The sequence below is a fragment of the Heloderma suspectum genome, chromosome 4 (assembly GCF_057233095.1).
Source record: "Heloderma suspectum isolate Gila_16-S chromosome 4, 16-S_ref, whole genome shotgun sequence".
Lineage (NCBI taxonomy): Eukaryota > Metazoa > Chordata > Lepidosauria > Squamata > Helodermatidae > Heloderma > Heloderma suspectum.
Window position 1 is genome coordinate 117,288,378 of NC_139461.1, and position 23,251 is coordinate 117,311,628.

Sequence of the window (23,251 nt, forward strand, 5' to 3'; positions counted from 1 at the left end):
GTGTTGTAGTCCAAAACATCTGGAGATAACAAGGTTGGGAAGGCTGATGAAACGGGTTTAGGCCTGTCTGCTAAGATTAATGCTATAATATGATTGCTTGGCCACTGACTCCTACAAAGACTGATGGCAGTACAGCTGTCCCCTTGCACTGAAATAGTAGTGGGTCTGTTCACACACAGAACTGGTTTCTTTTTAGCCACAGGAGGATCCCATAAATGCCTTGGGTCTGTCATAGTACTGTGATATTTAAATGGAATGTTTACTTCTATGTAATCTCTTCCTTGTATTTCTGTAAAGAAGTGTGCAAGGAGATATTATATATAAGAGAGAGATTGTGAGGCCTTAGAACTTGTTAGATGGATAAAAGGTGTAGTGGACAGAATTTAGTGTTTGGAACCCCACAAAGCCATGAATCTCTAGCTGGTCTTGGAAAAATCTGGGTCTTAGCCTCACTTTCCTCACAAGAATGTTGCAAGGATAAGAGATAACTGCAAGACTATGAATGGTAAAAACTGTAATAGAAATCAGTACTAATTTGTTGGTAGTATTTGTGACTTTTAAACATTTTAATTTAAGAGAGCTTTTAGGTTACATTGCATTTCACAAGTTAAATTCGTGTTGAGGGCTAAACAACTTATTGCTATGTAGTGAGGGCCAAGCTCTTTGCCCTTTGCCCTGCAAAGCCTGGGATCCAATTTAAATGAGATGCTGGCCAAGGGCAAAGCACTTACCCATGGGGGCCACTCCACATCCTATTACAGAAGATGCTTACCCCATGTACTGGCCAATGTGTGTTCTGTCAGCACATGTGGGATCTGCAGCCAAGATAGATGTTGCTCTGACATGCAGACACTCCACTCCTATGGGCAGGTACATGAGGAGACATGGCACTGTGTGAAGCATCTACATGGATATGTGTGTCTCGTACAGAAGCACCACATTTAAGCTTATCCTAACACTGCTATACTAACTACACTGATCTGGAAGACAGTCCCACTGAACTCAGTGTGGCTTTCTTTCAAGTAAACATGATTAGGATTGCATTATAATAGCCCCACGCTTGGGATGTGCTGTCTAGTAGGGAGGCTAATAGTGACTTGCTTCACACACATTTAAAATGCCAATACATACATAAGATGCATCTGAAAAATCTGGTTTATCCATCACTTCTAGAGCAATCTGGTCTCCCATGAGACTTGTAGTGCAAGCAGTTCTGTTATACATTATATTCTCCATCTCCTGTGTAATTCAAATATACAATAAGTTACAAAAAACAATCCAGGAATCCGAGTAGTGCTGGTGGCTCTTGCCTTTCATTTTAGAAACATTAAAAAATTCTGCATTACCCTCTTATAACTTAAATACATAAGTAATCTCCACTTTTATTACTTCATGACCGTGACTTTAAATTTACATTATTTTAAGTACCATCATAACAGCTCCATGTATAATACAGATATCAGCTGAGAACCTGTCAGGAAATAAAAAAAATCTTCACTATATATATAAAAAAACTATGCTGGATAGACAAGAACACAGGACAGGGACTTGATACAGACTTAATTTAGTTTTATAATCAACCACATTTAACCCCAAATCAACATATATGTAGCGATATTCAAGAGCAGTGCAAATATCTTTGTAGGTTAGAGTAAAATTATACTACAAGAACATAAGATGGGAAAATAAAAAGGCAAGTACTTCAAGTACAAGGAACGAGTCTTAATGAGGTCTCTCAGTGTTTACAAGGACTTCCTTTTCCAATTTATTTCTTCCTCTGGAATACGTTAGCCAACATAGCACCTGAAGTGGTCAGCTGGCCCATTTTATTCAAAAACTTGGTCTTTGTGTCTTCACTCACAAGACTTGCTGCAATTGACATAGAGCTAGGGGGAAAGAAAATTATGTTAATCCATAACATAACAGTGCCAGTTAAAATGATCTGAAGTAGCTGGGCTGCAAAAAGACCTTGACCTGAGATCTTGGGAGAGCTGCTGCCAAGGGCAATCATACTGGGCTAGATGGACAAAGGCTCTGACTTGGTACAAGACCGTTTCATGTGTCTGGTAAGTAAGTTCAAAGAGACTGTCATTAAAATGTGAAACCATTCCTTTCAAAACTTTGTCCAAATGAGATTTTCCAAATCATGTGAAACTCCATCCACTAATTTGGTCTTCTCAAGATTAACAAAGCTGGCAGCCCTCACTTTTAGCCTGGATATGAAGATAGGCAGACAAAGAGAAAAACAGAAGCAGAGTCAGAAGGTAAAAAAAAACCCAAGTGGTTTGAAGTGTGAATCTGTTTAGAATTTTTGATTCTATTCCAGATGCTACTTATAAGAACTTGAGCGAGGGGAAAAACAAAATCCTCAATTTCAGTGAAGCTCAATACTCCAGTGCCCCTGTTTTGTCAGAGACCATTTAAATTTAAACTGGACTCTTTGAATTTAGGAAGCTGGAAAGTAAACTAAGTGTCATGGAGAGAGAGCACAAGGAGAGGATGCATTGATGCAGTCCTGGAGTTCCTTTCCTTCTTATAATAGTAGCTGTATTCAGAAACTCTTGAAGAGCACTGATTTGATATTTAGAGGAAGTGGGGAGAGTAAAACTATACACATTGAGTCCATACATGCTCCTTTTGTTTTCCTGCCCAGTCTAAGAACTGTTCAGGGCTTCTTCAGTTCAGCCCCAATCTTGGGAACTGCAAGTTTATGAGCAGGTGCGCATCCCTCTATGACACCTGGTGTTCTCTGGAACAGGGCCACAGGGTTTAGGAAAAAGATATCCCAAAACTACTGTATACAACTTAAAAACTTTACCCAGTGTAAAGTTCTTCAATCCTGCTTACTCGTTTTAAAATATTATAATCCAATGGAATGAAGAGACAAAGTCTCAGGATGTTGACAAAATATATGTAGTTTTATTCCTTGAAGTAGCCCAAGGTGTTTCAGCCCTGTGCAATATTATTTAGGCCTTCTTCAAGGGTCAATCTATTTCTAAAAATACCTGTAGAGATCTCTGAAAGAGATATGTCTCCAAGATAAATGTATATCTAAGGGTACTGAACAATCACACTATGGATTCGACTCGAATTGGGGGTTGGACTCGATGGTCTTATAGGCCCCTTCCAACCCCACTATTCTATGATTACACAAAAGGGAAGGCCAAATGAACAAGAACTGCAACAACTGAGGGCTTCCATTGCATACAACTGGATCCTATGCAGGTTTACTCAGCAGTAAATCCCACTGAGTTCAATGGAGCTTACTCCCAAGTAAGTTGCAAAAGACTGCAGTTACAGTCCACTAGTATGAATAATGCTGTATCTTAGAGAAGGGTATTAGCTGGAAGATGAGTCATTGATACATGCCACATACTGTGTGTCTGGATGTACAGGAGGAAGTTAATGAGTTCCACAATGTAATTTGAGATCGATAGTTCTTTACATTTCCATTCATGTTCCTCTGTACTTGAAAGTTCTGTACTTTGGAGATCTCGCTACAGCTATATATCTTGAACTTAGTGAAACTTGGCACAAAAACATTTCTGAACCATTTATAAGTGTGTTGTGACAACCGCACTTAGCAGTAGCATCCTAGAAAGATACCTACTAGGCTGTGGCCAACAAATTTTGACTTGGCTCATTATGCAAACCTGTTACTTGTGTCACCAACTGACCCCACCTTCTTTGAGTCCCATGGCAGTAGTGAAGAGACTGCTGTCTCCTCCAGGAGACCAATGGGAAAGGAGAAAAAACATTTCTCCCTTGTCCCCGTCACCAGCTCCCCATGGAGAAAAGAAGGGGAGGTTTCTTTCCCTTCCATTGGGATTTTACAGGAGGCAAAAGCAGCAAGGCATTGTTGGTGCTTTCCGCAAACACAAAACTTACAAGATGGAAGCCACCTCTCCTTTCTTCCCAGATCTTGATGGAGGAAAAAGGAGACATTTCGGTTCCCATCACGAGTTGAGTTTTTGCAAAAAGCACCAGCTGTACCTTCCTGCTGCCTCCTGCCAACAAACAAACAAGCAAAAAAACCCAAAACAAACAACCTCAAGGAAAAACGAAAAAGGAAATGGAAAAAGGAAGAAAGAAAAAGAAAAAGGAGGACAGGAAATAAAAAGAGGTGACTTTTCTCTTTTACTTGTTTTTTGGTAAGAGGCAGTGAGGCACAGCTCTCACTTTCTGCAAAAGCCCCAACTCAGCACAAAACCACCTCCCTTTCCCCACTTTGAGGAGAAGGAGGGAGATGTGTTTTGTGTTCTTTTCCCCTGCACAAGCTGGGCTTTCCTGCTGTCTCCTGCAGAAACCAAACAGGATGGAAAAGAGACCACCCTTAGTTTCCTCCATGAAGATGGGGTTTCTCTCCATTCCCATCAGGTTTCTGCAGGAAGTCCCAGTGAGATGCTGCTGGTGTTGTTTTAACAAAAGCTCAGCTTTCTGGTGAAAAAGTATCTTTGCTTTTCTGCCTAGAGAACTGAAGATGAAATGAAGCAGGGTTCCCACAAGCAGGGTTTTTCATGGAAGCATGGGTGTTCATCAGATGGGGAAAGGACACCCACCCATAGTGAGTAGATTTATTGAACCACTGAGGCTGAAGAAGCTGAGGTTGATCGGTTCTATGAAGACCTACAACACCTTCTAGAACTAACACCAAAAAAAGATGTCCTCTTCATCATAGGGGATTGGAATGCTAAAGTAGGAAGTCAAGAAATCACCGGGATAACAGGCAGGCATGGCCTTGGTGTACAAAATGAAGCAGGACAAAAGCTAATAGAGTTTTGCCAAGAGAACATGCTGATCATAGCAAACACTCTTTTCCAACAGCACAAGAGGCGACTCTACACATGGACGTCACCAGATGGTCAATATCGAAATCAGATTGATTATGTCCTTTGCAGCCAAAGATGGAGAAGCTCCATACAGTCAGTAAAAACAAGACCTAGAGCTGACTGTGGCTCAGATCATGAGCTGCTTCTTGCAAAATTTTGGCTTAAATTGAAGAACGTAGGGAAAGCCACTAAACCTTTCAGGTATGACCTAAATCATATCCCTGATGAATATACAGTGGAGGTGAGGAATAGATTTCAGGGATTAGACCTGATAGACAGAGTGCCTGAGGAACTATGGACAGAGGTCCGTAACATTGTTCAGGAGGCAGCAACGAAATCCGTCCCAAAGAAAAAGAAATGCAAGAAAGCCAAGTGGCTGTCTGATGAGGCTTTACAAGTAGCTCACGAAAGAAGGGAAGCGAAAAGCAAAGGAGAAAGGGGAAGATATACCCAACTGAATGCAGAGTTCCAGAGAATAGCAAGGAGAGACAAGAAGGCCTTCTTAAATGAACAATGCAAAGAAATCGAGGAAAACAACAGAATGGGAAAGACTAGAGATCTCTTCAAGAAAATTGGAGATCTCAAGGGAACGTTTTGTGCAAAGACGGGCATGATAAAGGACAAAGAAGGCAGGGACCTAACAGAAGCAGATGAGATGAAGAAGAGGTGGCAAGAATACACAGAAGAACTATACAGGAAAGATCTGAATGTCCCTGATAGCCATGATAATGCGGTCACTGAACTTGAGCCGGACATCCTCGAGAGTGAAGTCAAGTGGGCCTTAGGAAGCATTAGTAACAACAAAGCTAGCGGAGATGACAGTATTCCAGCCGAGCTATTTAAAATCCGAAAAGATGATGCTGTTAAAGTGCTGCATTCAATATGCCAACAAATCTGGAACACTCAACAGTGGCCACAAGACTGGAAAAGGTCAGTTTACATTCCAATTCCAAAGAAGGGCAACGCCAAAGAGTGTTCAAACTACCGCACAATTGCGCTCATTTCACATGCCAGCAAGGTGATGCTCAAAATCCTACAAGCTAGGCTTCAGCAGTATGCGAACCGAGAACTACCGGAAGTACAAGCTGGGTTTCGAAGAGGCAGAGGAACTAGAGATCAAATCGCCAACATTCACTGCATCATGGAGAAAGCAAGAGAATTCCAGAAAAACGTCTATTTCTGCTTCATTGACTACGCTAAAGCCTTTGATTGTGTGGATCACAACAAACTGTGGCAAATTCTTAAAGTGATGGGAGTACCAGACCACCTTACCTGTCTCCTGAGAAACCTGTACGAGGGTCAAGAAGCAACAGTAAGAACCAGAGATGGAACAACCGATTGGTTCAAAATGGGAAAGGAGTACGACAAGGCTGCATATTGTCACCCTGCTTATTTAACTTATATGCAGAGTACATCATGAGAAATGCCAGGTTGGATGAATCAGAGGTCGGAATTAAGATTGCCGGGAGAATTATCAACAACCTCCGATATGCAGACGATACCACCCTAATGGCAGAAAGCGAAGAGGATCTCAAGAGCCTCTTGTTGAGGGTGAAAGAGGAGAGTGCAAAAGCTGGTTTGAAACTCAACATTAAAAAAACTAAGATCATGGCATCTGGCCCTATCACTTCCTGGCATATAGAAGGGGAAGAAATGGAAGCAGTGAGAGATTTTACTTTCTTGGGCTCCAAGATCACCGCAGACGGTGACTGTAGCCATGAAATTAAAAGACGCTTACTCCTTGGGAGGAAAGCTATGGCAAACCTAGACAGCATAGTAAGAAGCAGAGACATCACCTTGCCGACAAAGGTCCGTCTAATCAAAGCTATGGTTTTCCCAGTAGTAATGTATGGCTGTGAGAGCTGGACTATAAGGAAGGCTGAGCGCCGAAGAATTGATGCTTTCGAACTGTGGTGCTGGAGAAGACTCTTACGAGTCCCCTGGACTGCAAGGAGGTCAAATCAGTCCATCCTAAAGGAAATCAGCCCTGAGTGCTCATTGGAAGGACAGATAATGAAGCTGAAGCTCCAATATTTTGGCCACCTAATGCGAAGAGAAAACTCCCTGGAAAAGACCCTGATGCTGGGAAAGACTGAAGGCAAAAGGAGAAGGGGACGGCAGAGGATGAGATGGCTAGATAGCATCACCGATGCAATGAATATGAACTTGAGCACGCTCCGGGAGAGAGCGCAGGACAGGAAGGCCTGGCGTGCTATGGTCCATGGGGTCACGAAGAGTCGGACACGACTGAACAACAACAACAACAACAACACCATGTATTCATCCACTGCTACACTGGACGTAGAATGCACAGCAGACCACAGCACATTGTTTAGGCTTGTGTATATTTGGTTACAACACCAGTTAAGAGTTAGCCCCCAGTCTTCCAGATAAAGGCAAGAACCAATTTTTTACATGGTTTTATTCAGGAAAGGAACATAGTATCGGCAAGCTCCAGGTCTAGCAGCCAGTTTTTGTCCAATATTATCATCTTCTCAATGTCTTAAACCAACTGTATTAACTTGGACTTGATCCTTAGGATTTCTCCAATTCTTTGGTCATTCTTTAATCTTTTTATACTAGCTAATGGACCCAGCTTTGCACAGGTGGGAATAGCCCTTATATTGACATAGTGAAGGCTGCATACAAACTTATGCAGCTGTCAAAGTCAGATACATGCTGCTTACCCTGTCTGAGTAAAGCCGTGGCTGTTGGCATCTCCAAGCATGGCCTCTGCCATGGTGCACCCTTACTGCCTCCTGAGGGAGGGGGCTGTCCTCTCCATCCCCCCCCAGGAATGCAGCAGGCCTATAACTCTGACCCTCAACCTACTAATCTCCACTGCCTTCACACTGTATGGACTGCTGCAAAGCTACGTGCTGGTTAGAGAAGTCTGTCCCTAGTGGCTGAAGATGTACTGCAGGCTTCAATGCAATGGACATATTAAAAATAATCAATGTGCTTTAAAACCAAAGTAACATCAGAGTGCACACCTCTAGGGTTCCCTTGGTATGCATGCCAAGTTTCAGGTATCTAGGTTTCATGAGTTTGGAACTATGGCGATGACGGACAGACAGATGGATCTTTTGTTATAGATGATTCCCTTTCTACTCAATACTTTATTAAGATAGTTTTCCAATTTCCTTCATAGAAGGCTTCCTACTATCTTTTACAAAACAGAAGAAATTACTTCTGTGTAAATTGTATTTATTCTAGTGCTTCTCCAGCACAGCAAAATGTCTACTCCCAGCTCAACCTTGCCATTGTATTCTGTTGTCAATTTCACTCCGCCAGTCCTGACTTTGATTCTAGAAGAGTAATACAGAGAAAATTTAGGAACTACTTATGATAGCTATTGCTCCTCCAGATTCTTTCCTTATTCTAGGACATGGAAATATTTATGTATTACCTTAATCTCAGTTGTACAAGGCTAAGCAGCATTTTCCTGTCTTGAAAGCCCACTTACAGCCATTATACAAAAACAAACCCTACTATGTGAAACTGCCTAGGCTGAAAATCTGATGATAGTAAAAACCTATTATGATTCATTAATATTGTCCATATAATGGAGGCAGAGAATAACTTGTGAAAAATCAGTGCCTTACCCTTGTGGTTCTTGGACGCTCCTATTTTCCACTTTCTGTTCACACTCTTTTATCATGGAACTTAAAATAACCTAAGACACAAGTTAGGACAAAATTTCAGTTGCAAGTACAGGTTTTAAATTTATTTCTGGGTTGTGATCATGTCCTGGTTCACACATAATACTAACCTATTGTTTATTTGACCCATTATTTGTTGCCCTACCCAGGATGTGTCTGGCAGATGACTGCAGAAACCATGGTTTGTTTTCTTAATCCAGTATCCTTCCAGTATCCCCTTTGCAGTGCTGTACTACTGGCATGTAGAGTGACTGTTTTTTAAAACTGCTATTGCCTGCCACGTCTGTAGCTTGGCAAAACAACCCATAAACAACCCACAGTTCTTAGCTTGCACATACTGATAACCCATGGTTTAAATAACCCGGAATTCACAACGCAACAACAAACCCTGGGTTCCCTTTCTGGGTTGTTTGTGGTTACCAAACTATGGTTTGTTAGCATGGCTACATTCATATATCAAGACAACCCAGATTTCAACATGAGTTAGCATTATGTGCAAACGAGGCCATTATATACACGTTCTCCAAATTAACACAAGTTAGTGAAACTTAGATTTGCATCATATTTTCAACATTTTTGGTAATATTGAAGACTGCAATGTTTGCGGCAACATTAGTCAAAATTAATCATCACTGAAATAGTGGCCCAAGATACACTTCTACTTCTAGAACACAGCTGCTGAATTGAGATATATTGTAATATGCTGTCCCATCTAGTGATTGCATAAGTAAGGAGGGAAAGCTGGGAATATTTGAAATTAAAAGTAGAATTTCTGCTTGCAGGCTATCAGAAACTCTTGATTACTGCCCTACTGTAGTTTAAGCACCCCATTTTTACTTATGTTTTTGGACAGGCGTTAACTCTTCCTGGCTTGGAGCTCACCCAAGCAGTAGCTGAAGGGGATTAAGCTACATGCTTTGGAATTAGTAGACCAATTCCAGGCTAGTACGCTCAACAGGGATGAATCTGTGTCCTATATGTCCTATATGGATGTTGGGCATATCAAAATAAAGGCAGGAACAGAGATATAGGAATCCTATATAACAAATATCTACTCCAAAGTGGATAAATCAACAGTGTCCACAAGTTACTAGAAAGCTGAATCTCATTCAATTTGTTTTAACTAGGTAACTGGAATGTGGAACATCTTTTTCGAAATGATAGCTACCTAAGGATTCTTTCCCACATGCATGCACATCTCTTGATTTTTGGACTCTCAGCTCAAAAACATGGAACTGAAGAAGTACAGAACAAGTAACTAGGTGACAGCTTCACTGGCATACAGCTTGGGAATAAAATTACTTTTTATCACCTAATTTTAAAACCCCCCACTATCAATCTGATTAAAGAGACATCTATACAAAGACCTCTACTGAAATCCTTCATCCTTTTCTGGAGAGCAAAACAGCCCTCATTTCCATTTCCAAATGCACAGAAACAAAAACAGATTTGTTCATGAAATGAAAGTAAACAGAGAGAACGCTTCAGAGAGAAATTCCCTACTCCTGTCAGCTATATGGCCTCACTAATGCACACATTTTTCTTTTTCTATAGGTACATGGCTGCTATATATTTTTCAGCACAATTATCCCATTTTTCTTCCATTTAACTCAAAGCAGCTAACATCACACACACACAAATCAATACTACAATAATACAGCCAGCAGTCAGAAAAACAACCAGTATTCTCAAGTAATGGTCCTCCTCAGCAGTAAAAAATCCCCATAGACCAGATCCACTGCTCCCAAGCCTTGTTGGAGTCAAATCTTACCAAATATCAGAAGGCATATAATGACTGGGTCATGAGGCCCTCCCTCAGGAGAGTATTCCAAGAGTACTGGTGCTACAACTGAAAAGGCCCTGGTTCTCACTGCCACTCCCACAGCTCAGCTGGTAGGAAAAGCAGGCCTTCAGATCTTGAACAGAATGTGCAGGAGTCAGTCCCTAAGGCCCCAGGCTGTTTAGGGCTTTAAAAAGGTAAGCACCACCTTGAGTTGAATCCAGAAACAGATAGGTAACCAATGAGACCAAAAGGGACCAGAATAATACATTCTGTCCAGCTAGCCTCAGTCTGGCAGTAGAATTTTGGACCAAATTGAAGTTTTCCAGACACTTTTCAAGAGTGGTTCCTCATAGAGCATGTAATTAAATCTGGAGTTTACTAAAGCATGTATGACCCATAGCTAGATCAATCTTCTCTAGGAAAAGGCACAGCTAGTATATCAACCTAAGCTGGTAAAAAGCACCCCAGTCACAGCTGCCACCTGAACATCCAACAGCAGTGCTGGATCAAAGAGTATCCCAAAATGTGAACCCGCTTCTTTAGGGTGAGTGAAACCCTGTCCAATACAGGCTTTATACCCATCCCTGAATTGATGGAAGAGCCAACAAGACTTCAGTCTTATGGGAATTAAGTTATGGGTCACTTACATCCAGTCCCCCACTACCCACAATGGTGCAGGGTTTCCACCACTTTCCTAGAATCTGATGAAAAGGAGAAAAAAAGGGCTGAGTATCATCAGCTTACTTCAACCCAAATCTACAAATGACTGTATACACTGGATTATTATTGACTTATTATTAATGTTTACATACCGCCTTATCTACTAAAAAGCCATCAAGGCAGTGTTTAACAATACAAAACAAAACCTAGTAACAATAAAACAAGAACATTAAAAACAGTAAAACGTTAAAAGAACTACACATTTTAAAAGATGTGACTTCACACCATTTCTAAACACCAAGAGAGTGGGGGCCAATCATAGTTCTTGAGGGAGCACAATCGAGTTTGGGGGCAACAGAGGAGAAAGCCCTTTCACGCCTGACTGAAAAATGGTGCCCTCAAATGGACCTCTCCTGCAGATCTTAGTACTCAGGCAATCCCTTAAATAGCCAGGCCCTAAGTGGTTTAGAGCTTGAAAGGCTAAGACCAACACCTTGAATTGCACCTGGAAAGCAACTGGAAACCAGTACAGGTCATTCAGGACAAGTGAAATACGGTTCTAATACCGTGCACTGGTTAGCAGCCTAGCTGCTGCTTTTTTCACCAACTGAAGCTTCTGGACACTCGTTAGGGGTAGCCCCAGGTAGAACACATTGCAATAGTCTAAATGTGATGCAACCAAGACATGGATAACTGTTGTGAAGTCAGCTTGATTCAGGGTCGCAGCTAGCGAACCAAGCGTAATTGTGGAAATGCGCTCCTTGTCACCGCCGCCACCTGAAGATCTATGGACAGCACAAGATCCAGGCTTTCTGCTTACTAACACCACCTCCGTCTTGTCTGGGTTTAACTTTAGTTTGGTCACCCTAATCCAGCCCATTACTGAACCCAGGCTGTGTTCAAGGGTTTCAACTGCTTCCGTGGTGTTAGGTGACAAAGCAATACATTTGGGTGTCATCAGCGTATAGATAGTACCTTACTCCAAAGCTCCGAATGACTGCTCCTGGTGGTTCCATGGAGATATTAAACAACATGGGAGACAAGATAGATCCCTGTGGGCAGCCAGTGGCTGTGGAGTCAGTAATCCCCCAGTATCACCTTCTGGACATGGCCTAACAGAAAGGACTGGAACCACTGCAAAACAGCACCCCAAAGACCAAACCCTGCCAGATGGCCTAGAAGATTACCATAGCAGGTGGTATCTAAAGCTGCTAAAGTCCAAGATAGGGTTGTGGAACCTCATCTGGTTCCTGGTGTAGGTCATCCACCAAGGAGACCAAAGCAGTCTCAGATCCATATCCTGGCTGAAGGCCCGATTGAAGTGGGTCCAGATAATCAGTTTCATCCAGATGCATCTGGAGTTGCAACGTCACCACCTTCTGGATCACCTTAGCCAAGAATAGTACATTTGAGACTGGCCTATAGTTAAGACAGATCTCCTGGGTCAAGGGAAGGTTTCGTTAATAAATTCCCACTTTTAAGCAAGAGGGAACAACCCCCTCCCGCAGAGAGGCATTAATCACTTCCCTTAGCCATGGCATCAGTCCAACTTTGGCCAATTTAATCAGCCAAGAAAAACAAAGGTCGAGTACACAGGTGGTGCCCTCACCACTCCAGATACTCTGTCCACATCTTCAAGATCCTCAAGCTAAAAAGGATCCAAAACAACTGGACAACTGGTTGCTGATATCACATCACTTTAACCTGTCCCAATATTGGAGTACAGGTCAAGGCAAATCCAAGCAATTTTACTGGCAAAGAAGAAAGCAAATTGTTCGCAGTGAGCCACTGACTGCTCCGGCTCCCAGTCTACAGCATCCCGGGGAAGGTGGCCTTGCACAGTATAGCATCACTGGTCTATTCTGTGCAGATGTGATGGTGGCAGAAATGGGAGCTTTCTTTGCTATCTTCACTGCCACAATATAGGTCTTCACTTATGGTTGGTTGGATTTGTCCTGAATTCTTCTCCAGTGGTGCTCTAGCCGACATCCCTCCTGTTTCATTGTCCCCAACTCCCTGTTAAATCAGGGAGGTGACCTGGCTCTGTCAGTGGGGATAGGGCACTTAGGAGTGATAGCGTTTTAGGATAAATTCATGTGCATGTTAAAAAAGCATGGGGGACAAGATGAACCCCTCTGGCACCCCAAAAGCTAATGGCTGAGTGCAACAGCAGTCCTTCAGCACTGCTGGAGCCACTGAAATTTGGTATCCTCTAACCCCATAGATACATGATGGCTCAAAAGTAAGCAGGGTCAGGTCTGGTTAGTACTTGGATGGGAGACTGCCTGGGAATCAGGCTTCCTGCATTGAGCAGTGGGTTTGACTCGATGGTCATGTAGGCCCCTTCCAGCCCCATGATTCTATGATTCCAAGTATAACACTGTTGATGGAAACAAAAACGAAATGCCCAACTTAGTTTTTGTGAGGGCAAGGCTGGGCCAAGACAGAGTGGAGCAGAAAGGAGCAAGGAAAGCAAAAGATGACAGAACTGTCCAGTGTGCATCTGCCTTATTTCCATACTAAGGCTGCAATGCTATAACCACTTGCCTGGGAGTAAGCCCCATTTAATTTGGTGGAACTTACTTCTGAGTAGACATGTATAGGATTGTGCTGTTAACCTAAAAGTGTTGGTTATAAGGAAGACCCTATGAGTTTATTTATTTATTTCATTTCATTTCTGTACCGCCCAATAGCCGAAGCTCTCTGGGCGGTTCAGAAAAATTAAAACCAAACTGCACACAGTAAAACAATATAAAATATATAGAACATTAAAACCACAATATAACAATACAACCACAATAAAACCTAGCAGTAGTGCAGGAATTTAAAATACAGATTTAAAACAGCAAAGTTACAAGTCTAGAAAGCTAAAATGCTAAAATGCCTGGGAAAATAAAAAGGTCTTCACCTGGCACCGAAAGGAATACAATGTAGGTGCCAGGCGAATCTCACTAGGGAGCTCATTCCACAGCCTGGGTGCCACAGCAGAAAAAGCCCTCCTCCTAGTAGCCTCCTAGTAGCCCTTCCTTTGGCAGGGGCTCACGGAGAAGGGCCGCTGAGGATGTTCTTAAGGTCTGGGCAGGCACATATGGGAGGAGGCGATCCTTCAGATAACCTGGCCCCAAGCCGTTAAGGTCTTTAAATGTTAATACCAGCACTTTGAATCGGGCCCGGAAATGGACTGGCAGCCAGTGCAGCTGAAAAAGTACTGGCGTAATATGAGCTCGCTGGTCAGTCCCTGTTAACAATCTTGCTGCCCTATTTTGGACCAGCTGAAGTTTCTGGACCGTTTTCAAAGGCATTTTAAAGACATTCCCTCTATGGGTAAAAAGAAAGAAAGCATGCAAAACATATACAGTGAGACAAAGAGATGCAAAGCCTGCTTGTAAGAATAAAACAGTGTAAATACTACTCTAGTTGTAAATTAACATGATTGATTGATTGATTGATTGATTGCATTTATACCCTGCCTTCTTTCCTCTTGCAAGGAACCCAAGGTGGCTTACATTATCCTCCTTCTTTCCATTTTATCCTCACAACAACCTTGTGAGGTGGGTTGGGCTGGGAGTCTATGACTGGCCCAACGTCACCCAGTGAGCTTCCATGGCCGAATGGGGACTAGAACCCGGATCTCCCAGCTCCTAGACCAACACTCTTGCCACTACACCACACTGGCTCTTTAATAGATTTAATAGATCTGCACCACGGTTCAAGAATTACATGAAAACATTTCAATGAGAAACTTGATTTAAATTAGCCCGTTTTTTCTTGCTGATTTATATCAGTGATTTAAATTGTCTTGACTTAATAAATCCACCCTGTTTTAAAAGAATAGCAATGGAAAGTCTTCCTTTCTTTGGGTGGGTATGCACACAGTCGCTTCAGTGTTGTGCCTGACCTAGTACTATGCTGACTTCCTGTGTATGTTCACATTCTTGTCCCTCCTCCTTGTGGTATTCTCTGTTTTCCAGGATAATGTGGGTGGTATGTGTCTGGCTATTGCCATGGAGCTGAAACAGACTGTTTTGTTGATTGTGAGAGGAGTTTCCTTTCCTGTAGATGTGGCATGCCCCTGTGCTCTTTACCAGTGTAACTGTGCACCTTTGGCCAGGTCATGACCAGTGACCCCAGAACCCCAACTATAGGTTACAAAATTACTGGGTTGTACTATAGAATGTCAGAAGTACGTAATATGTGGTATACCTCATTCTTTCATGTGTCTCTTAATGGTCCAGTTATTGAACAACCTAGAGCAGGGGCATGGAAATCTTTTTTAAAGCTGGAGACAGTATTGCCAATTTTGACAATGACTCATAGGCAAGACCTATGAACATGTGTGAGCATATCCTTCTCCCTATCCTCTTTCTCACAACACACACAGCATGTTTTCATTCATCCTTTTCTCCCATCAGTACCAGTCTGCCTGGATCCAAAGAGTCTGTGTGGGAGGAAACTGTCAGGAAGACTGACTGATGGGAGTTGCAATGGGCCAAAAAAGGAAGGTAATACATTCCTCACCCAGAAATTTCTTAACAATTCTACCTTCTGTCAATCACTCCTAAAAGGATGGTTGCTAAAATGGGGCCACTGAGAAACCAGGAGGGATCAGTATGCTTATGAGAAAGGACCTCAGGGTTTGTACAAGTATCACAAAAAAACTTTAGGAAAAAATACATACACAAGGGGACATATCATTTCAAAAACAGCCCAGTGAGGACTGAGCATAGTCAGTGGCCACAGAATGTTGAGTATCTGTTGGGGGAAACTGCCCACAAGACTGGAGGGGGAATGGAATATCCTGTAAGAGGGCACAGCAGGGAGGCACACTGAACAGGAGCACTCCACAGTGCAATATTTTTTGGCACTCCATTTATTCTTTTCCTGATACCTTTTTTTGCTTTCTTTCACACTGAGAAACAAAAGTATATTGTCATGAGGGATCTTTATTAAAAAGGGGGAAGGAAGAGAAATGGAACTATTGGAAGACTGGGCTTACTGATGGGAAACATGAGTTATCACAAGTTTGTTGTTGAATATGGTAACTAAATTTTTTGAATATGACAAGTAAATATGACAACTGCTAGTAGCTGAGCTTACAGCCTCAAACTTGCAACTGGCTGGTCATTGCTGGAGAAAGATCTTTGATCCAACAATGCAATGTTATGTCTTTAGGTTGTGCCTCCTTTTATTAAAGCATGAGTCTAATACAAGTAAGCACAACAGAAAATTGTCTGTCCAACACGTGAGTCTTTCACCCCATGCATGTGTAATATCCTCATCTATCCCTAATTCCACACCTGTATTCTTAAGATTAAAATTGTACTTGTTGTAATATTGGTTATTAATATTGAATGATGAACCACCACATTTCCTTTGCCATCTTAAACCAAGATGCAAAATTACTCACCTCATGTTCTGGTGAGAGAGTTTCCATGTCATTTCGTAAACACCTGAGTCCAGGTAAAAAGTGATTGACCATTAAATCTTCAGAAATAACTAGAAGACAAGCAGTTAAGGTCTGACAAAGAAAGACTGGCTTGTGGTTTCTTTTATTCCAAGTCAAAATTGGAAGGTAATGTGTAAAAATCATTATATTCCCTTCAAAGGGTTAATTCTCAATGCCACTGTATTGTCTCCTTGTGAAAAATGCAAATATGAAAGGACCGTAGATAGTTTCTTAGAAATACAATACATTTGCAATGTCAAAATAGTTTCAGGAGGCTTTGGCAGTGGGCAAGACATGAACAAGTAGCAACAGCAATGAAACTTTTCACATTCATAACATGGAGCCTAAGATAAAGCACAGAAAAATAATGTCAGGTGTAGGTACTAGATTAAACTGATGATTAAGGCCCAGTGTCATTGTAATACATTATTTCCAGCGCATCTTTTGAAATGTTAAAAACACGGCAATATATGTGTGTGTGTGTGTGTGTGTATGTATACACACACACACACACTATGTATGGGGTAATGTGAGTTGAACAGTTGATATGCATAACAACCAGGCATTGTGCATATTCATACGCTTCAAGCAGAATGTACATAAAACCTGTTCAAGAAGAGGGAAAGTCAGGTTGCTTACCTGTAACTGGAGTTCTTCGAGTAGTTATCTGTGCATTCACACATATGGGCTCTGTGCCTGTGCAGAGCCTCGATTTGGGAACTTCTATAGCTGAGGAATTTTTGGCGGAAACCCTTCCCCCACCATCCACTGTGCATATTCCAGTGGGTTCCTGCTCGAACCCTCAGTTCCAAGGAGACCGCCATTGTGGCTCCCAAAACCAAGGAACTCCGGTACCAACATCAACATGACATTGACAACGAAGCAGGGATGGTGAGTGGGTTGTGTGAATGCACAGATGACCACTCGAAGAACTCCAGTTACAGGTAAGCAACCTGACTTTCTTCTTCATGGTCTCTGTGCATCAAACATATGGGTGAATAACAAGCTTATGTACCCGGACGTGGGTTGGTGTCGTCAAAGAAGAACCTCGGACAATACCATCTGACTGAATGAGCAGTCTCTTCTGGTCTGAACATTGAGACGGTAATGTTTAATGAAGGTTGAAGGGGTCGACCAAGTTGCAGCCCAACAGACATCCGGTATGGAAACCCCTCTTTCAAACGCCACCAATGCTGCTACTGCTCTAGCTGAGTGTGCCTTCACTCCACCAGACAACTCCAAGCCCTGTAGTTCGTAAGACAGTTTAATAATTTGTACTACCCAAGCCGCTAGGCGGTGGGAGGAGACGGGAAGCCCCTTCTAAGACCCCCCCATAACAAACAAACGCTGGGATCAACAGAACGCCTCTGTCCTAGCTTTGTAGAATTCCAAAGCCCTGCGGACATCTAAGGTATGCAGTGACTTCTCAAGATCTGTCAAGGGTGAAGCGAAAAAGGCAGGAAGAACAATATCCTGACCCAAATGAAAACTCGAAATCACCTTAGGCAGAAATGCTATGTCAGGACGAAGTACAACTTTGTCCCTATGAAATTGTCAGTATGGATTGTCCACCCGAATGGTACATAACTCTCCAGACTGTCGAGCCGATGTGATGGCTACTAAAAATGCCACTTTAAGCGAGAGGAGATGAAAATACATTGTAGCTAGTGGCTCAAAGGGTTTCTTGGTGAGCGCATGCAGCACTACGGACACGCTTCATGTAGGTACTGGTAGTTTCACAGGAGGAGCAAGGTTTTTAACTCCTCTCAAAAACTGATGAATCACAGGATGTGAGGAAAGCGATGAAAAATCGTTAGCAAGACAGGAAGCCAAAACAGCTACTATGCATACTCTCAGAGATGAACTTCTGAGGCCTTGCTCATGAAGCGAAAACAGAAACGTCCACACGTCCTGTACCGTACAATGAATGGGATTAAAGTCATTGTCTCTAGCAAAAAGAGTAAAACGTGTCCACTTGCTAGCATAAGATTTTCTAGTAGCAGGTTTCCTAGCTGCCTCAAGATCAGCCTGGAGTGAAGCAGGTAACTCTATCCCATGTATTGTTGGATCCTCCACGCCGTGAGGCGTACGGTAAGTAGATCCAGGTGTCTCCCCTTCCCTGTGTCTCTGGACAACAGCATCAGTATCAATGGGAGTTGAAGGTAGTCCCCTCTGGATCGATGCAGGAGTTTGGCAAACCATGACTGTCTGGGCCACCAAGTGCAATCAAAATGCCCTCTGCCCCGTCCTCCTCTATCTTTGCAATCACTGGGGTAAGAAGAGGGAATGGAGGAAACATGTAAAGGAAATGTCCCTCCCAATTCCTAGCAAAACGTCTCTGAGAGATCTCACACCTCTGCCCACTTAGCTGCAGAAACTGCGGCACATAGCATTCTTGTACGATGCGAAGAGGTCCACAGAGGGTAGACCCCATTGGCGGAACAGTCTGTTGCAGACACTCGGATTGAGCTCCCATTCATGAGAGACCAGAAAGGAGCGGCTCAGCTGGTCAGCCAAAATGTTGTCTTCACCCGCAATATGAATTGCCGTAAAGGTGATGTCCTGTATGATGCACCATTCGAAGATCTGTATTATCAACTGAATTAAAGGCATCGAATGAATCCCTCCTTGTTTGTTGATGTGGAATACCACCGTTGTGTTGTCAGAAGCGATTTGGATGCGATGACCACGAAGGATGCCTCCAGGGCTTTGTCAACTGCCAGTAGCTCCAGAGCACTGATGTGATTTTTTGCTTCCTCCTCTGACCAGAGTCCCTGTACTTTGAGGTGTCTGCAGTGAGCGCCCCAGCCCAACATGGTGGCATCTGTTGTGACCATCAATGCTGGGGTGAGAAACTGGAAAGGCAGGCCCTGTAAGAGGTTCAACGACACAGTCCACCAATGCAGGGAAGTGTCAGGAGTGTTTCTGAGTGCAGGGAGTGGGATAGTAGTTCAGATTCTGAAGAAGAACCACCAGACACAGGGGAGGTATTTTCCCAGGCTAGTGCAGACATGGCTAGGCAGGCTCCTCAGGTTTCAAAGGTCCAGCTGGAGGAGGAGGATTCCTCTTCACCCCCGCCCCTGTGAGAGATAGTGAACAGGGAGAAGCGGGGTTTGGGGAGTCTGAATTAATAGATACCAGGTGCAGTCACAGAACAAAGAGGGTGAAGGCCGGGGTGGAACTTAGACAGTCTACCCAATTGGCCTTGCGTGAACAGCTAGGCCTAGAAACCTCACGAGACAGAGACCTCCCCCCACCATTAAGTTAGGCTAGTGAGACCGCCTTCCTTTCAAATGGCAGGCAACTTTTTTAGCTACCTTTTGAACCCCCTGAAGGCATTTCCTTGTAGGCTGGGAGTCACTGAGAATTTGCATCTGTATGACCCTTTGAAGTATGGATTAAAAGCTGTAGACTGAAGCCTCTTGTCTGTGTTTGATTCGGCGTTTGAGGTTCAGTGGGGGCAAAAGGAATCCTGACAGGAAGCCCGGACCAGAGGAAGGGGCTGTATCCTGACCCTGCGGGGGTCTTGGCATAGATTGAATGCCCAATTCTGCAATGTCCTTATGTGAAGATGGGCATACGGGACCACCGCAGTGGTAGCAGCCATTAATCCAAATAGTTTCTGTACTGTGTGAGGTCGAACGGTACGGTAGGCTAGGATGTCTGATGTGAGCTGCTGTAACACTTGTGCTCCATCTCGAGGAAGAAATGCCTGACCTTCGAGGGAATCTATAGAGGCTCCAATGAATTGAACAATGTGACATGGCACCAACACCAATTTATTCATGTTAACACACAAGCTGAGGTGTTCCAACAATTGTAACATTAGCTGGACGGACTTCTGTAGACGGATCTTTGATTGAGCGACTAGAAGCCAGTCATCGAGGTAAGGATAGACTTATACTCCTTGAAGCCTGAGATGGGCATATTTTGTGAAGTCCCATGGAGCTGTGGCAACACCCCGAACTGGTAAGCAAGACCGTCAACTATGAAGTGGAGAAAACGCTGACTGAACTCCTCTATCACAATGTGGAAGTACGCATCCCTCAGGTCGATGGTTGCAAACCAATCTCCTATCTGGAGCAAGGGTACGATCGCAGTCAACGCAGTCATTCTGAACTTTTTGGGTGGAACGAACACATTGACGCCTCTGATATCCAAAATTGGCTTAAGTCCACCATCTTTTTTGGGAACTGTGAAATAACAGGAATACCGCCCCCCCCCCCCCGGTGCATCTCCCTTGGAAGAACTGGGCGGATTGCGTCCTTTGAAAGAAGATTGTCTACTTCCCCTAGGAGCAAGGGAGTTGGAGATGTTGTTGCAATGCCTGAAAAAGGTGGGAGAATGTTGAACTCGATTCTGTAGCCTTGATGAATAATAGCGAGGACCCAGGAGTCTGTTGTTATCCTCTGCCAAGCAAGAAAAAAGGCTGTGAGATGAGAGCTAAAGAGGGGAGAGTGGTTCGAGAGGTGAAGTGCAAGAATCAGGCAAAGACGTTGCTTCTTTGTGTAGTCTGGCCTCCTGCGAGATGATGGAAAATGAGATGTTGAACCAAATTGACATTTCTGGTGAGAGGGTGGCTGCTGACATGTCTGACGATCTAACTAAGATCGAGGTTGGTTGAAAAATGATTGCCGATACCAGTGATGTTGTCGAAAAGGTGGCTGGGCCTGTGACAGCCCCATTTTCTGTGCCGTGGTCTTTGCCTTCTGAATAGTATCCATGGCCTCATCGGTCCTAGAGTTAAATAAACCTTCTCTGTCAAATGGGAGGCCCTCAGTTCGGGAGCGTGCCTCTTGAGTAAGGCCTGCTGATCTCAACCATGCGTGCCATCAGAATGCTATCACCCCCACCATTGCTTTGGCATAGCAATCGGCTTGGTGCCAGGCTGTGTTAATTTGTTGCCTTGCAAGCTTAGTCGCCTCCAACTGAAAAACACATGCCAACTCCTGATCATCTCCACAAAAAAAGCTGGTACCGTGCCATGGTTGCCTGGTAGTTCATAACCTTTAAACCAAAGAAGGCGGAAGTATATGCCTACCCATCAAATCCAATCTCTTGCCCTCTTTGTCTACCAGAGAATAATGGATTCAATTCAATTTCCCCTGGGAAGATTCCACAATGACCGAATTAGGTGGAGGATAAGTAAATAAAAATCTCGCATCCTTTTCTTGAATCCTATACACGGTCTCCTTGAAGTCGGGAGTCATAGAGGAAGGAGCTTTCCAGGAAAGCTGTACCATTTGAAGTAAAGTCGGCAAAAACAGGATTGCCACCGGAGTGCTAGAGTCGGTATGAAGGACATCAAATACCAGATCTTTGACTCTCTCCACTGGTTGGTGAGTCTCAAGACCTAATGACTGGGCCATTCTAGAAACTTGTTCTGAAAAATATCCCATCTCCAATGGAGAGGATGGTTCCTGAGAGCCCACCGTGCGGTCTGGTGATGATAGTGACAATGGTACCAACGAGGTCGAAGTGGAATCTGATTGGTAGTCTTCCCATGGGGAACACGAGGCGCCTAGGTAAACCTGTCTCTCTTGATCCCTAGGGGAATCTACTGGAGGAATCGGAGGAGCTACCCTGTGTTCATCATCTTTATGCATCTCGGATGCCATGGGAGCCAATGGCTGAAGAGAAAATGGTCGGGGAGCAGCAGACAGTAGCAAGCCTGGAGGAGGCCCCTCACCACTGGCAGGGGAGGTGGTGGTGGCATAAACCCTTCTGAACCCGACAATCAACCTTGGGGAGAGTAGTCCCGACAATATCGTGTTGTTCCGTGACCAGAATAGGGACCATATTGATAAGGATGGTGATGGTAATAACTCCAGTCATCCCAGTCATGGCGGTATCTCAGGGGAAATGAACTGTCCAATCCTCGATCCCAGTCAGAGTGTGGAGATCGAGATCTCTCTTTAAAGTACATTCATCTCAGGGCAGGTGCTCTTTTGCCCTCTTGAGAGTAAGCAGAGCAGACTGAGTGCAGGGATAACCCATGGTTCCACCTGTCAGCGTCGGCTCAATCCCTGGTTGGTGTCAAGTCTCTTATCTCGCCCTCCGAGACAGAAGCCATTGGTACCAGTACCGATGTCGATACCGAAGTCGATACTGAAGGCGCTGAAACCATTGGAATTGGTTAATCCAATACTGGAGGAGGAGACAGCAAATGACCTGGTGACTTAACTGAAGAAATGGCTTGCTCTTCTTTTTCTTTTGCCCTTCCAAAGAACGGGAAGATCTCGCCTTTTTTGATAGTTTCTTTGCTAAAGAGACCACCAAAGATTGGCCTGGAGTTGGCGGGTCAGAACGGCCCCTGGCCAGAGCCAGAGCTGACTGGGAGGGCGTAGTCGCAGACTGTTCAGCAATCTTCTCCCGAGGAGGCTTGTCTGTGCCCTTAGCGCCACTCGTCCCTGACGCCATAGGTTTCCTAGGGGTGTCTGCTGCTTTTAACACCTTCTCCTAAAGGATCGCCTTGAGCCTGTCGGCATGGTTTTTTCTAGCTTGCTTGCTAAAGGACATACAGTGGTGACAGGCCTCGGCAATATGTCCTTGGCTGAGACAAAGCAGGCACAGTGAGTGACCGTCTGGGCGGTGGGGGGGGGGGGGTTACCTCCATAATGAACACATTTCCTAAAAGGGGCCTTAATAGCCATATGCCCTGAGGCGACGCGCAATCGCCTCACCAAGACAGATAAATAAAATAAATCAAACGAATAACTGCAAAGACAAAATACTAGGGACAGAAAGAAGAGAAAAAGAGAGAGTTGGAAAAAAATTATGAGAAATTTCTCAACACACTCTGAAGACCAAGAACCCCCTTCAGTCGAGTACTACCACAATAGTGGTTGACGAAGAACTGAGGGTTTGAGTG

The 23,251-nt window shown here is 43.8% G+C and overlaps 1 protein-coding gene across 12 annotated transcripts in view; it reads right to left on the bottom strand.

Moving 5' to 3' along the window:
- Positions 1 to 1,350: 1,350 nt before the first annotated feature.
- Positions 1,351 to 23,251, bottom strand: part of RELCH (RAB11 binding and LisH domain, coiled-coil and HEAT repeat containing) — a 92,418-nt gene continuing 70,517 nt past the window's right edge. For 6 of the 12 annotated variants that reach the window (XR_014790274.1, XR_014790273.1, XM_084850528.1 and 3 more), the window contains 3 exons: positions 16,342 to 16,430; positions 8,435 to 8,505; positions 1,351 to 1,886 (listed from right to left, as the gene is read on the bottom strand). Coding sequence is in view for 10 of the 12 variants with exons in the window: in XM_084850528.1 (XP_084706654.1) it covers positions 1,766 to 1,886; positions 8,435 to 8,505; positions 16,342 to 16,430 (281 nt within the window). In the remaining 2 variants the exon portion in view is untranslated. Of the gene's footprint in view, positions 1,887 to 8,434; positions 8,506 to 10,921; positions 10,976 to 16,341; positions 16,431 to 23,251 lie in introns of all 12 variants that reach the window. The other 6 variants (XM_084850525.1, XM_084850526.1, XM_084850520.1 and 3 more) reach the window with 2 other exon arrangements.